This window comes from Pelobates fuscus, chromosome 3 (assembly GCF_036172605.1).
Source record: "Pelobates fuscus isolate aPelFus1 chromosome 3, aPelFus1.pri, whole genome shotgun sequence".
NCBI lineage: Eukaryota > Metazoa > Chordata > Amphibia > Anura > Pelobatidae > Pelobates > Pelobates fuscus.
The window spans coordinates 171,234,096-171,247,634 of NC_086319.1; the positions used below are offsets into that span (position 1 = coordinate 171,234,096).

A 13,539-nucleotide genomic window follows, 5' to 3' on the forward strand; every position below is an offset into this window, starting at 1 on the left:
AAAGAGAAAAAAAAACCACAACCAAATATATTCCACATGGACTTAGATAATTGCTTAAACGTATGGTGCGGTAAGCATATATGGCAGAGGTATTGCTCAAGTCAGGCAATAGTAAATCATGTCTATTAGCATTATAACAATGTCTTATCAATTGCACCGTAGACATGCTGTGAAATAAAAGTATATATTTTAAAATAAAATAAAAACTGTCTAACTTTTGACATAAGGGGCATATTTGGTTTTAAGCTGTGGTGAACTACTATGTGATTGTAGCAATCTAGCTATTAAGTATGCGGCTATAAACGACTTTACAGCCTATCATGCAGCGATCAAGTACTATGTATGCAGCAATAAGTAGTATCAATCTTTGGCCCCTAGGGGCATTAATATTAACTAGTGTAACATATTGTATAACATGCAGGTCTCGGTACAGTTCAGTAGGCGTATAACTATAATATTAAGACTTTGGCATTTTTAACCGCGTCGGAGCTGGGCTGTTTTCAATGTCCATGCATTGGGAGCTGCTCATTGCATAGCTGCCCTGCAGTTCTTAGGCCGCTGGGTCCCCGTCTGTCCTCCCTGCAACAACCCCAGCCCGTCTCCGGGGCCCTCTGTAGCTTTGTGGGCACTCTGGAGCAGGGGCTGACCATCCGACTCCGACACCTAGAGTCCACAGGCCCCCCTCTCCCTGCACCTCCCCATCACCACCCAGCGCCCCAGACTCAGAGGTGCCACCGGTCCGCCGGAGGGGTCGCGCAGGCCCGCCCCACCGGGCTCACGGCATCAGGGACTTGGCCCTCTGGGGACCCCACATACCCATGGACTAGGGTACACGCTACTCCAGCGGGCAGACAGTCGTCGCAGGGGATCCATCCAGTGCCCAGTTGCGCCCAAGTCCGCTTGGGCGGTCCAGAACGGCCTCCCATGGTTAGCGCTCTCCACCCTTACTCCTCTGACTCTACAGTAATGTCTTTGTGGAGTACTTGCCAGTGATGGGACAATCTCTGTGTGCACCCAGGTCTCTTTGCGCCCGATCGGGGTGCTTCCTCGGGCGGGTGCTTCAGCCTTCTCGCGGCTACATCCAGTGTTGCTGGCTGGCTGATTTTTGTGCAGCCTGTGCCAGTGCAGGCGGTCGGTATCCGGACCGCGTGGGGGCTCCCACCGCGACCCGCTCTTCCACCCGGAGGCCGTGATAACCCCCACCGGCCAAGAGGGGGGGCGGGGGGGGCAGGGCTGTGCCCCGGGCCGAGGTTCTCCCTCTGTCTTGCCGTTCATAGTGGGATGCCGTGTTGTGTCTCCGTTCCGCAGCGCTGCGCTGTCTGCAATGGCCCCTGGGTTACTGACGCCTCGTCTAGGCCTTGCTCGGCCTTCTCTGCTTGTCTGGCTTGCGGTGAGCGTCGGGTATCAGGGGTGAGCTGGTGCCATCCACTGTTCGGTTCTAGTAGTAATTTGTAGTTTTAGGCAGTCTGGGGCGATTTAAATAGCCTTTTTTTTTTATCTGCATGGTGCAGGTGCTCATGGTAATGGCGTCTGGTCGGCCCAGCCCCGCCCCCACCTGGATGGATTGTACCTGGAAGATACGATATTTAAGAGATGGTATTAATCACCGCATGGTATAATTAGAAACTGGATGTACTGTAATCCCACTAATGGGTCACCAAAGTAATGAATAGTAAACCCAATTAATTACCAGCAGCCTAATGGAGTAATTGTAAAAGTTAGAAAGCAGATAGTACTACAGAAGTCACTGTATGAATGTAAATGTATTGAGGACCTGACGTGGGTTTGATGCAATCCCTAAATAAGCACAACGTGTAAACGTAAAAACGTAAGAGTGAGGTCTTAGTATATGTGTTTAACGAAAAATATAAATGTAAGGAATAAAAAACCTGAAACAAAATTGCTGGAGGAACACTGCTGTTCTTGGTTTCTCCTGTATGCTACTAATTGATATGGGCAGAGAGAGAGAGACTTGTGCACTTAAATAGTGTTTAACCTAGCGTTATTCTAAAACAGGCGTATGTGACCACCAAGAGCTATTAAATCGTGAACAGGAATCTTAGATGAACTGGACCATATTGTGATAGACTATATAGCCTAGTGTGCATAAATCCTAGCAAATGGATATGTGAATTTGAAAACGTGCAGTATATTTAAGAACATTGATAAAGTACTGAACTGTGACCAACATTGAAACACACAGGTGAAGGTAGTGAGCGGAGAAAATGCGAATTGCAAGTTTATTTAACTGAACCAAATGTCCAATAATAAGTGCAGGAAAAACCGAACAAAAAAGCCTGCATGGATGGAGTGAAACTCAGCGCCTGCTGAAACGAACAGTGAACCCTGTACCAAGATCTATGGTTTATAAAACAAACGAACAGTGAAATTAAGAGAATGCCGAACCAAACGATTTTAAACGAAAGCTTAAGTGTCAGCATCTAGGTAGGTTGGTATTTTAAACGAATGAACGCATGATTTATCTAACCTACGAACGGGACAAGTAAACGAACGTACTGGTTGAACCAGACAAATGAACAGATTGTATGGGAACAAGCAGAAACCTGCGAACGTGAGTTTTGGCACATGAATGTTTAAATGGAAGCAAATGAACAGTACACGTGTATTCTAACGTAATTATTATTATTATTATTTTATTATTTATATAGCGCCAACAAATTCCGTAGCGCTGTACAATGGGTGGACTAACACACATAATTAAGATCAGACCACTGGACATACAGGAACAGAGGGGGTTGAGGGCCCTGCTCAATGAGCTAACATGCTAGAGTAATGGGAGCTAATCCCTGTGTTTGGTAGGCCCAAATGTGGGAACACCGAGAACAGGTTCCCACGAGTACATACATAAGCATGCTGGGTCTCGTGACCGGAAGCTGGCGTCTTGCGATACAGGAGCCGGGTCTGTGGGCTACTGGGTCCGAGCAATGAAAAATTGGTGGGAAGGACCGGAACAGAAGTGCTGGTTGTCGTGGCAATGTCACTCTAACAGGAAACTGGCGTAGGTACGTAGAGGGGGGGCTGAGTTTTTATATAGGGAAAACTCCTCCCACAAATTCAGGCCTATGGCCTTTTATTTAGATCATTCTATATATCCTCTTTTCACTCATGAAAACAAGTTGATAAGTAAAGTTACTCTGGCTACTAGGGGGTAGCCCTTTCCAAGTCACGGTGGAGCGTGGTCTTACACCCTTGTCAGTGGTGATTCATAACATTAGGGTTACCAAACTGGTTTGGGTTTCACTCCATCTGTGGGCCCCATGGATTAACAATGTCTTTTACAATGGCCGTTCATTTTAACCTGTGGTTTTTGCTAGGCTGGGACTGAACCCTGACCTAGAAATACATTTTTATTTATTTATTTATTTATTTATTTATTTATTTATTTATTTTGTACAACGTAACTGCTCCCTAATTATCTTAAATTATAATTTCAGCAGAGTAGGGACAGCTCAGCAAAATGTTACTTTCAGCTTAGGTCCGCAGTCATCAATAACTTTTTTTGTTTTTAAATCTTATCCCAAAGGATGTATATTACACATTAATAATGCTGAGAAGTTAGCTTGTGTTTTGCAGAATCCCCTTCAGTATATAATAAACATGATAGATTTTCATAGACAATTCTCATTTTTTTTTATTGCATTTTTTGTCTGTGATCTTGATAACTTTTCCCAATCAATAGCAAGCAAGGTGGTGTTTTTGCATGTTTGCTTATTTCTGATACTGTGTATTTGTTCTGCAGATGGTACCAACAGAGCTGGTGGAAAAGGAATTTTGGCGACTGGTGAGCTCCATTGAAGAAGATGTCATTGTTGAGTATGGAGCAGATATCTCCTCACGTGATTTTGGAAGTGGGTTTCCAGTACTTGATGGTCGTAAAAAGCTAATGGCAGATGAAGAGGTAAGGGGAGCACATATATGATATTCTCAATAACCTCACAAAAACATCTGAGTAGCTTTAAAAAAAATAAGCATAATTTTCACTTCCTCTCAGTCCCTGTTTCTAAGCGACATAGAGAGGTCACTCATGCTGAAATATAAATGGCATATATATGAAATCATTCCCTGAGGAAAAAAAATCTGCATATATGTGTAGACAGCATGAAACCTGCCCGTTATGCAATTTACTGCAAATAAACTCAAAGAATTCAAGTAATGCAAAGAAAATAAGTTCATATTCCTTTTTAAATAACTTCACTTTGCCATAAAAATAAAACCATATAATTTCTAAACCCAAACTAGTGTTTTAACTTAGGAAGTTTTCAGAAATAAATATTTAGTGGAAAACCCCTGATTTTCAGACACACCTTTAATGCGTCTTAGCATGCTCCCCACCAGTTTTTCACATTGCTTTTGGGTGACTTGACACTCCACTGTGTTTAAGTCTTATTTTCCTCTCTCAAAACCTTTCTTTTAACTCTTTTGGCATGGTCAATATTTTTTTTTGTTTTTATTCCAATAATGTTTGAGGCAATACTAGCCCTGTTTTTGCTATCCAGCTAATACTATTGCAAGGGTACCGTGCCGACCACTGCAGTGGTTTTATACGTTTCATCATTAAATAACGTTTAGTTCAGGTAATCACTTAATCAGTAACTCATAAAGTAGAATGAGGTGCGCCTGTGTTGGAATTCGACAGGTACTGGAATGGCTGCCATACATGTAGAAATAGTGAATTAAGAAAAATAGTCACTTATTTTTTTCCAGAGCTGTATATTAGGTGAGCCTGTTTTATTTTAAAGTGACACTCCAGGCAGCAATATACATCAGCTCTTTCTAGTTTTTAGACAGAAAAAAATAAATGTATTGTAGAAAGCTTGAGTCATAAGCATGTCAGAAAGACTTCCTTATCAAAGGAAGTCAGGTAGTCTGATCCCTTATATGGTACTGTAACTTCACAAATTAGTACTGTAGCGGTCACCCCGAAGAGACGTTCTTCTCCCGAGTATGATGGGTGTTAATGCATTCCGAGTAGTCATCCAAGTAGAGAAGTTCTTACAAGAGTTAATAGTGATAGCTGTATATCAGTTCCAATAAGAGACAAGACTCTGTATTGAGGGTGAAGTCAATCTGTTTTAATGGTAGCCACATTGGCCTTTTATGCAGGTCCTCATCCATGGGATAAACTCATGTGGATACAACATTATCAACCAATAATAACAGCGTTATACAGTGTGATACTCCCATACAGGACATACAATCCCTCCTCTCTGCCTGGGAGCTAATTGGGTCAACTACTGTCTTTAACTCAATTATCTCCAGGCAAAAAACAAACATAATTTCTACACAATCTGAAAGTACCCCAAAACACATAATATCCCCAAAATACCCCCTGATAGCCCCGATATGTGGGAACAACATATTCAAAAATCACCCAGATCGGTTCAGGAGTTCGGGATTTGTATGGAGGTCTTACTTCTGACCGACCGCACACGTGGCTCGTGCCCAGAATAGTTCCATAAAATCAGACTGTGCAGCCGGTCTCCTTCAAGAGTACCAAACTAGTGTCTATAGGGAAATAACTGTTCGTGCATCCGTTCTCATAGTCATAGTGGTTTGGGAGATGTTATTACCGAACGCCGTCCATTTCGTACATATGCCGAACATCCGTGGACATGGAAGTCTTAGCGATGTTCATGCCGTCGAGTGTCCGATTCTAGTTCCATGCACTCGACGACACAACACCGCTGGTCGCATTCATATTCCAAGATGGCGGCCGCCACGTGTTCTGGCATACGAACGCCGACTGCTTAGAACGTTAGGATGTTTGCGGTTTTAGAGGTGTTAGGTTAATAAGGTTAACAAGCGCACACTCCGCATCTGGGTGGTCGGTTGTTAGGTAGTTCTTTCGTCAGTCGAACGGACAATGGTGAAATAGGGCATAACTATACTTGATCGAACGGATAGGCGAAAGGATAACCTAAACATTAAAATTCAGGGACAGAGGGTCTGTCACAAGTACCAAATGACATACATTTGGGATAGTTCTGAAGAGTTTGTGTAGCATAATTTGGTGGGGGTGGTTGATTACAGTGCCACAAATTTTAATTTCAAGTGCTGGCCAGCTGCCACATAGTTTAATCCTTGCACTACCAAGGGTTTTTAACGATTTGCCCACTGGCAGCTAGTGCTGTCATAGGGCAAATAGTTCTTCAAACGATCATTTATTTGCTAATAGCAAGTGAATAATACTATGTGATGTAGATTGGTTCAGAAAACTAGTGATTTCCTCGTCCGAAGCAATGTTACAGAATATGAGAATTGCAATGCAGTTGGAATTCGGATCAGACAGACCACACAGAGCAATGGCTGATGACATCACTGCTCTGTGCAGGGAGTGAAGCAGGAGCCAACAGATGTATGAATATGGCAGAGGGATCTAGTGTTCTGTGAAAGTAGTAGCCAAGATTGGCTGGTATTTTTACATATACTTTATTTTAAAAAAATAATCATTTAATTTCTTTTGATTGGATGCTTGATTACTGCTGCAAGGATTCTTAGAACGAAATTTCTTTGATGGCAGTTGTCCTTTAAGTAAATTCCAAAGACATTAAGCTTGGTCCTTAAGGGGTTAAGAATGTGAAACACTGAAGAACAAGCAATCATAATTTATGAATCAAATATATAATACAATTCTTGAACACAATAAAAAGCAAAAAATATATACACTGCTTGTTTGGTTGCACTAACTTGCATGCCAACATTATGTCAATTGACACATTTCCATTCGGTCAACAGAGGGCGCAACAGAGGTATTACATTAACAATGCATGCATGTTAAACCTACTGTTACCATCACAATGCTCTTCTGTCAGGAGACCATAAGGTAAAAGATTGGGACATGGATGCAAAGCTGTAGCTAAGCAGGCACCAAGTTTAGGTACTATTTTGTTAACGTATAGGTTTATACTGGCACTGAAGTATGGGAGTTCCTGGTTGGATATGAAAAATATCCATACATTTGGAACCAAACCATGTATGACTTGTGCCCACATAAGAATAGGGGACCGTTTCAGTAGCCCAAGTTTGAGGAAAATATGCAAACTTTTTGACTACGTAATTTGCAAAACTTAAAATCTGATTTATCTGCCATCTTGTAAACATTGTAACAAAAATATTGGACAAACTAAAAATATGTTGAACCCGTTAACTCTATATTAAATATGGTCTATTAAAAGTAGTAATTAAACTTGTTTCCATGCAGGAATATGCCCAATCTGGTTGGAATCTCAATAACATGCCAGTGCTGGAGCAGTCTGTACTCGCTCATATTAATGTGGATATCTCTGGAATGAAGGTGCCCTGGCTCTATGTGGGCATGTGCTTCTCATCCTTTTGCTGGCACATTGAAGATCATTGGAGCTACTCTATCAACTACCTGCATTGGTAAGGTGACACTTTGTTGTAATGCATGCATTTTAACATGATACAACAAATACAGGGTGCGCTAAGTAGGACAATGAGAGATAATAAACAAAAATCAGCAATAATATATAAAGTACAGCGAAGAGCTGGAGTATATATTCTTCAGTCCTTGCTTTGAATCCTCAGTGGTAAATATGAAATACAAAAGCAAAAAAAGAGACCAATAGTGCAAAACCGTTTTAGGAAAGCTGGATCACGAACAACATAGAAGTAGAGAAGTGCCAACTCACAATTTAAAGAGCTATGTCCAGCTCTAGGTAAAACAGCATACAGTGGTATTTAATACTCCCCACATGTAGGATATAACTGGACACTTGGAGGTGTATCCTCAAGACTTCTTACAGCATTCCAGATAAGCGTCAGCATATAAAATACATAAAAGGGGGGAAAACCCAATGGTGCAATAACGTAGGTTAACTACAACTACAGACAACACTGAGGTACTAAGAGTGCCAACTTACAATTGGGAGAGCTATAACCAGCTCTGAGTAAAACAGTATACAGTGGTATTTAAACTCCCCACATGTAGGATATCCTTCTAGCGATGCTTGCAGTACCGGTCTTAGGAAATAAAATCACAAGAGAGGGCCCATAGTGTTTACCGTATAAAAAACCGCAGTAAAAGGTAAAATGAAACGTACTTACAGTGTTCAGAGCAGCCACACTGCTCTATGAACCAGGCGTAGGTGGAATAATCCCCACCAGGGATTTCTTTTGTAGTACTGGATCTTTAAAATGATGAAAAATCAGCCAGGATGAAACAGCAACAAATAAAAGTAAGTGTGCAAAATACTTTTATTGGATTCTTATAAAAACACAACGCGTTTCACCAAAAACAGGCTTTATCAACACTTGATAAAGCCTGTTTTTGGCAAAACGTATTGTGTTTTTATAAGGATCCAATAAGTATTTTGCACACTTACTTTTATTTGTTGCTGTTTTATCCTGGCTGATTTTTCATCATTTTAAAGATTTTACCTTTTACTGCTGTTTTTTTATACGGTAAACACTATGGGCCCTCTCTTGTGATTTTGTTTCATAAGACCGGCACTGCAAGCATCGCTAGAAGGATATCCTACATGTGGGGAGTTTAAATACCACTGTATGCTGTTTTACTCAGAGCTGGTTATAGCTCTCCCAATTGTAAGTTGGCACTCTTAGGACCTCTTTATATTGTTGCTGATTTTTGTTTATCTCTCATTGTCCTACTTAGCGCACCCTGTATTTGTTGTATCTTGTTCTCTCCATTCTTTGAAGGGTTTCAGGGTTACCCTTCCCCTCAGGTGTGCAGCTCTATTCTCCCCTGTGATCAGTACTGTAGCGCTGTTCCTCTCCTATTTGTTTTTATTTTTTTTTATGCATTTTAACACGTATGCCCTCTTTATGGTACAAAAACAAATCTATATTAGAGGAACACTCCAAGCACCATAACCACTGCAATTCTCAGAAGTGTGTATTGTGCCAGGAGTGCCCTTACTTTTTCCCCACAGTAACATGTCAAACCATTTTTAGCAAAGTTTGGTAATTTACCTGGGTGCCACCAGGTGCCAGCGCTACATCCAGTCTTCTCTAGCAGGAAAAGACGGCTATCTCTCCATAGAGCAAAGCATAACATTTAAGTTCTGACATGTACTCACGTATGATTATGTATTAACTGGGGCCTTCTCTCCCTCCCCCAACTCAACTATTTCATGTCTTCTTCTATTTTTCATGTTCAGGGGGGAGCCTAAGACTTGGTATGGAGTGCCTTCACATGCTGCTGAGCAGCTCGAGGATGTGATGAGAAAACTGGCGCCTGAGTTGTTCGAGAGTCAGCCAGACCTTTTACACCAACTGGTAACCATCATGAACCCCAATATTCTAATGGATCATGGAGTTCCAGTGAGTAATCTATTTTTTTTTTTTTTATGTCTAATGTTTCAGAATCCATAAAGCAAAACCAGGTGGAAAAAAATCTAAATGGTTATTTAAAGTTTACTGGCAAAGTAACTACTTTTACATTAAAGGACCACTATATACACTATTGATTGAGACAATCAACAAATAGAATGTTACTATTTGTTAAATTATAAAGAACCATATGAGTTTATCAGCATATGGATTATTATAAGACAGAATTTCTCAGGATCTTAAGATGGAATCTTGGCTTTTTACTTCTTAATACCATTTACAAACACATGTATTGTAAACATCATTCATTAGACTTGGCTGGACAGAGTTCGTTATTTACTCAGGTGATCTATGCACAAATTTCTAGGACAATGTTTTACCAGCTAGCACAGAATGTTAACCAGCTCAGTGCTGTTTCAGAGTAATTTATTATGATTAATCAATTCTTCCAGTAACTAAATTCTTGCAGGTTTAGTTAAAACAGTTCTTATCTGATAAATATTTCCTAGATTGTTATAGGATTAATACTCCTGGGTAACTCTTGATATTCTATTTTATTATTTTTTTTTAATTTCATGATATTGATTAATATTCCAGTCTGCAGTTTGAGATATCATTCTTTATCATGAGCTATCATGAAATCCAATCTGACGGATTTCGTATCCGCTTTTACCCAGAAAATATTAGCTTTTAGTTTTGTAATATTATAGTTGGTATAATTGGCTTATATTTACCGATGTTATTTTTAAGATTGTTTCAAGATGTCTCTTGTCAGTCTCTTGTTTTGTGTCCTATCTCCTTTCTCCTTGTGTGTCTTTCCGTTTATGTGTTTTTCTGTTTTTTGTTTTTTTTGTGTGCGTGTATATCCTGGGGTTATATGTCATTCCTTATCTGTTAACCTTCTGACCTGGTCCAATGCCATTTTGGGGCAAGTCATTACGTTAATGGCTGTTGACGTCATTTTTATATATTTCTATATCTCCTAAACAGCAGGTGGAGCTGTTGTCTGTGTCAGGAATGTTACATAGGGTTAAATCTTGTTCAGGACAATTTAGGAATGTTTCATTTCAAGATGCTTTTAGTCAGCAATTCTTCTTTCTATGTGGACTTTGGTTGTTCGACTAATGTGTCTATGTTCACTTAGTGTTATGGCAATTGCAGGATATTTAAGCTGTCTAACTTAATTTATCTATTTTGCTAATTACATTTTTATATGTGTATAGTTTCTATATATGTAAATTGCTAACATAAGATATATCTCACTATATTTCTATTTTTATATGTAATTAAACTTAATTTATATACATCATAGTGATATGTGTGTTTTCTGAACACGTACTTTTAATTAACACATACTGGTCTTATCTTTTATTGACACAGATGTAGTTACTCACTGTCTGGCTCTTTTAGCTGACAGGGTCATACTTTGAGAAAAATATCTTGTTTCTTCATTTTAGTACATCTTGGCGTATTAGTTAAATTGCGTTTTTGCTATTATGCATGCATTTTTTTTATTACACACTATATACGTATTTCCTTCCTACACAAGATCTCTGACATCACTTAAAGGCTTGGCATCATGTAAAATTTAGACCACAAATATCTGCAATATCAAAATTAGTTTTAAAAAGTTGATTTCCCTTTTATTTTATGTATGTATTGTGTGTGTTTATAAAGCTTTTACATGGGCAGTATAGTGTGTGAGTATATACTCAATGATTATTATTATTATTTTATTATTTATATAGTGCCATCAGATTCTGTAGCGCTGTACAATGGGTGGACTAACAGACATGTAATTGTAACCAGACAACTGGACGTATAGGAACAGAGAGGTGGAGGGCCCTGCTCAATGAGCTTACATTCTGAAGGGAGTGGGGTATAGTGACACAAAGGATGTTAGAAAAGTATCCCCTATGGCCAGTTCATTTGGATGCAGTGGTTCTGTCCTTTTAACCATTTAACCAAATTAAAACAATGCAGCTTTTTTAAAAGACACTTCCACTGTACTGACAGAGTAAAACTTGGTCACTTGACACAGAAACTCATATGAAAGCATTGAATTCATTGCCTTTTTTTTTTATATGAGAAGAATTTAATACACACACGGAACACTGTGCTCATGCGCATCAGGTCCTCCTTGAGGAGCATTGGATAGGACTATTGCCAGAGAAGGCCATGGCTCCTCGATTATAGAGATATAAAGAGATAGATAATAGATTTTATACTGCAACGTTGGGTTGTGCCTGGACATTACTAGGGTCAGAGGTACTATATATATATATATATATATATATATATATATATATATATATATATATTATATATTATATATTTTATATTTTATATTTTATATTTTATATTTTATATTTTATATTTTATATTTTATATTTTATATTTTATATTTTATATTTTATATTTTATATTTTATATATTATATATTATATATTATATATATTATATTTTTTTTTTTGAGACTATGCCTAATGCTTTAATAATAAGTTGAGGTTCTAACATGTGTTATTGTTGTTTGCAGGTCTACAGGACAAATCAGTGCGCTGGAGAGTTTGTGGTCACCTTTCCCCGTGCTTATCACTCTGGTTTCAACCAGGGTTACAACTTTGCAGAGGCTGTGAATTTCTGCACTGCAGACTGGGTATGATGGTATTCTTCTGTTTTTGTTCACTCTGACTTATTAGAAAAAAAAAGTAAAATTGGTACCCGGGATGTCAAAGCTAGTAAATTGCATTGAGAGCTGAAGTCTTTTACCACAAAATCTAGTGAGTGACTGTTGCTAACCAGAGCTGCCTGCATGGCAATATGGTTGGGACATAAAAAGGCACATTATGTGTAAATGTGGACTAATGGATAATTCTGCATACCCCCTCCCGACCACCCTCCCCACAGGAGTTCTGCTGACCACACCTAAAGCGCCAATCTCCCCCCCTATTTCAATTCTGTCGCAAAGACTAATTGTGGCCAGTTCACATTTACCTTTTTCTCAGCCTTTAAAATGAAAAAAGACCTTGTGTGTTAGAATAAATAGTCTTCTTTTGTTTCACATACAGTTGCCTCTTGGAAGACAGTGTGTGACCCATTATCGCAAACTCCGACGGCATTGTGTGTTCTCCCATGAAGAGCTGATCTTCAAGATGGCTGCTGATCCTGAATGTCTAGATGTCGGCTTGGCTGCTGCAGTATGCAAAGAAATGACAGCAATGATTGAGGAGGAGACTCGGCTGCGGGATTCAGTTGTCCAACTGGTAAGGTTTTTTTTTTTTTTTAGATGTTTTAGTTAATTTTACTGAACCAATTCAGGGGAAAAGTGCTAAATTTGCTGCTATCAAAACCTATCTTACCAATATTGTCTTATTCAGGGGATTGTACAGTCTGAAGAAGAGGTGTTTGAGTTGGTTCCAGATGATGAGAGGCAGTGCTCTTCTTGCAGAACAACCTGTTTCCTCTCTGCCCTAACATGTTCATGCAATGTTGACCGTCTCGTGTGTCTATACCACCCAGAGAATCTGTGCTCCTGTCCCATGCAAGACAAGTGTCTCAGGTGAGATTAGATGTACCTTTTGATGTTTAGGACTTTACTGGACCTTGGGCTTGATTTTCATGATCAAAGTGGAAAGACCCTCGTCATATTTTAGATGCATAAGGGAAAGTGCCATTATGCAAGACGAACTTGGCCTTCTGAATCTATTACCAGCAGGGCTGGTGATTGCCTGACAATAAATAGTGCATTGTTCCTCTCCCTGTCTTCTGATTGCAAATCTATGTAAAGAAGCAAAATGAGTTGAGGAGTTCTTTCAACTGATTATGCTTTTATACCACTTCTATGTAATCCCCATCATGACGAACATAAATGTATATAATACATTTAAGAAATATTTTCACTAGTTATACTGTTGGCTAATAAGCTTGAGAGGCAGTGCAATCAAAATTAACCTGTCCTCAAAAATGTGTGGATGACCAAGTCAGCTTTGAGTACATATTAAATGAACACCGAAGACACCCAGTTAATTAAGTAGTTCACTGCAGTGTTTTGCCGTGCATGCACACTAACCTCCCAATGCTTTCCTATAGGAAAGCATTGGATTAACTGAGATTATTAATCTTGATAATATTCAGCAAAGAGGCAGCTGCAAGACCGAATTTGCAAGGGAGAAAAGGATAAGTAAAATACTTAAACGTTGACTACGG

At 39.4% G+C, this 13,539-nt stretch overlaps 1 protein-coding gene across 2 annotated transcripts in view; it reads left to right on the forward strand.

Annotated features, from left to right (window-relative positions):
* KDM5A (lysine demethylase 5A) overlaps positions 1-13,539 on the forward strand; it is a 61,662-nt gene that overhangs the window by 24,356 nt on the left and 23,767 nt on the right. For both annotated transcript variants that reach the window (XM_063447701.1, XM_063447702.1), the window contains 6 exons: positions 3,761-3,919; positions 7,223-7,404; positions 9,162-9,324; positions 11,870-11,989; positions 12,402-12,596; positions 12,711-12,892. In XM_063447701.1, the coding sequence (XP_063303771.1) occupies positions 3,761-3,919; positions 7,223-7,404; positions 9,162-9,324; positions 11,870-11,989; positions 12,402-12,596; positions 12,711-12,892 (1,001 nt within the window). The remainder of the gene's footprint in view (positions 1-3,760; positions 3,920-7,222; positions 7,405-9,161; positions 9,325-11,869; positions 11,990-12,401; positions 12,597-12,710; positions 12,893-13,539) is intronic.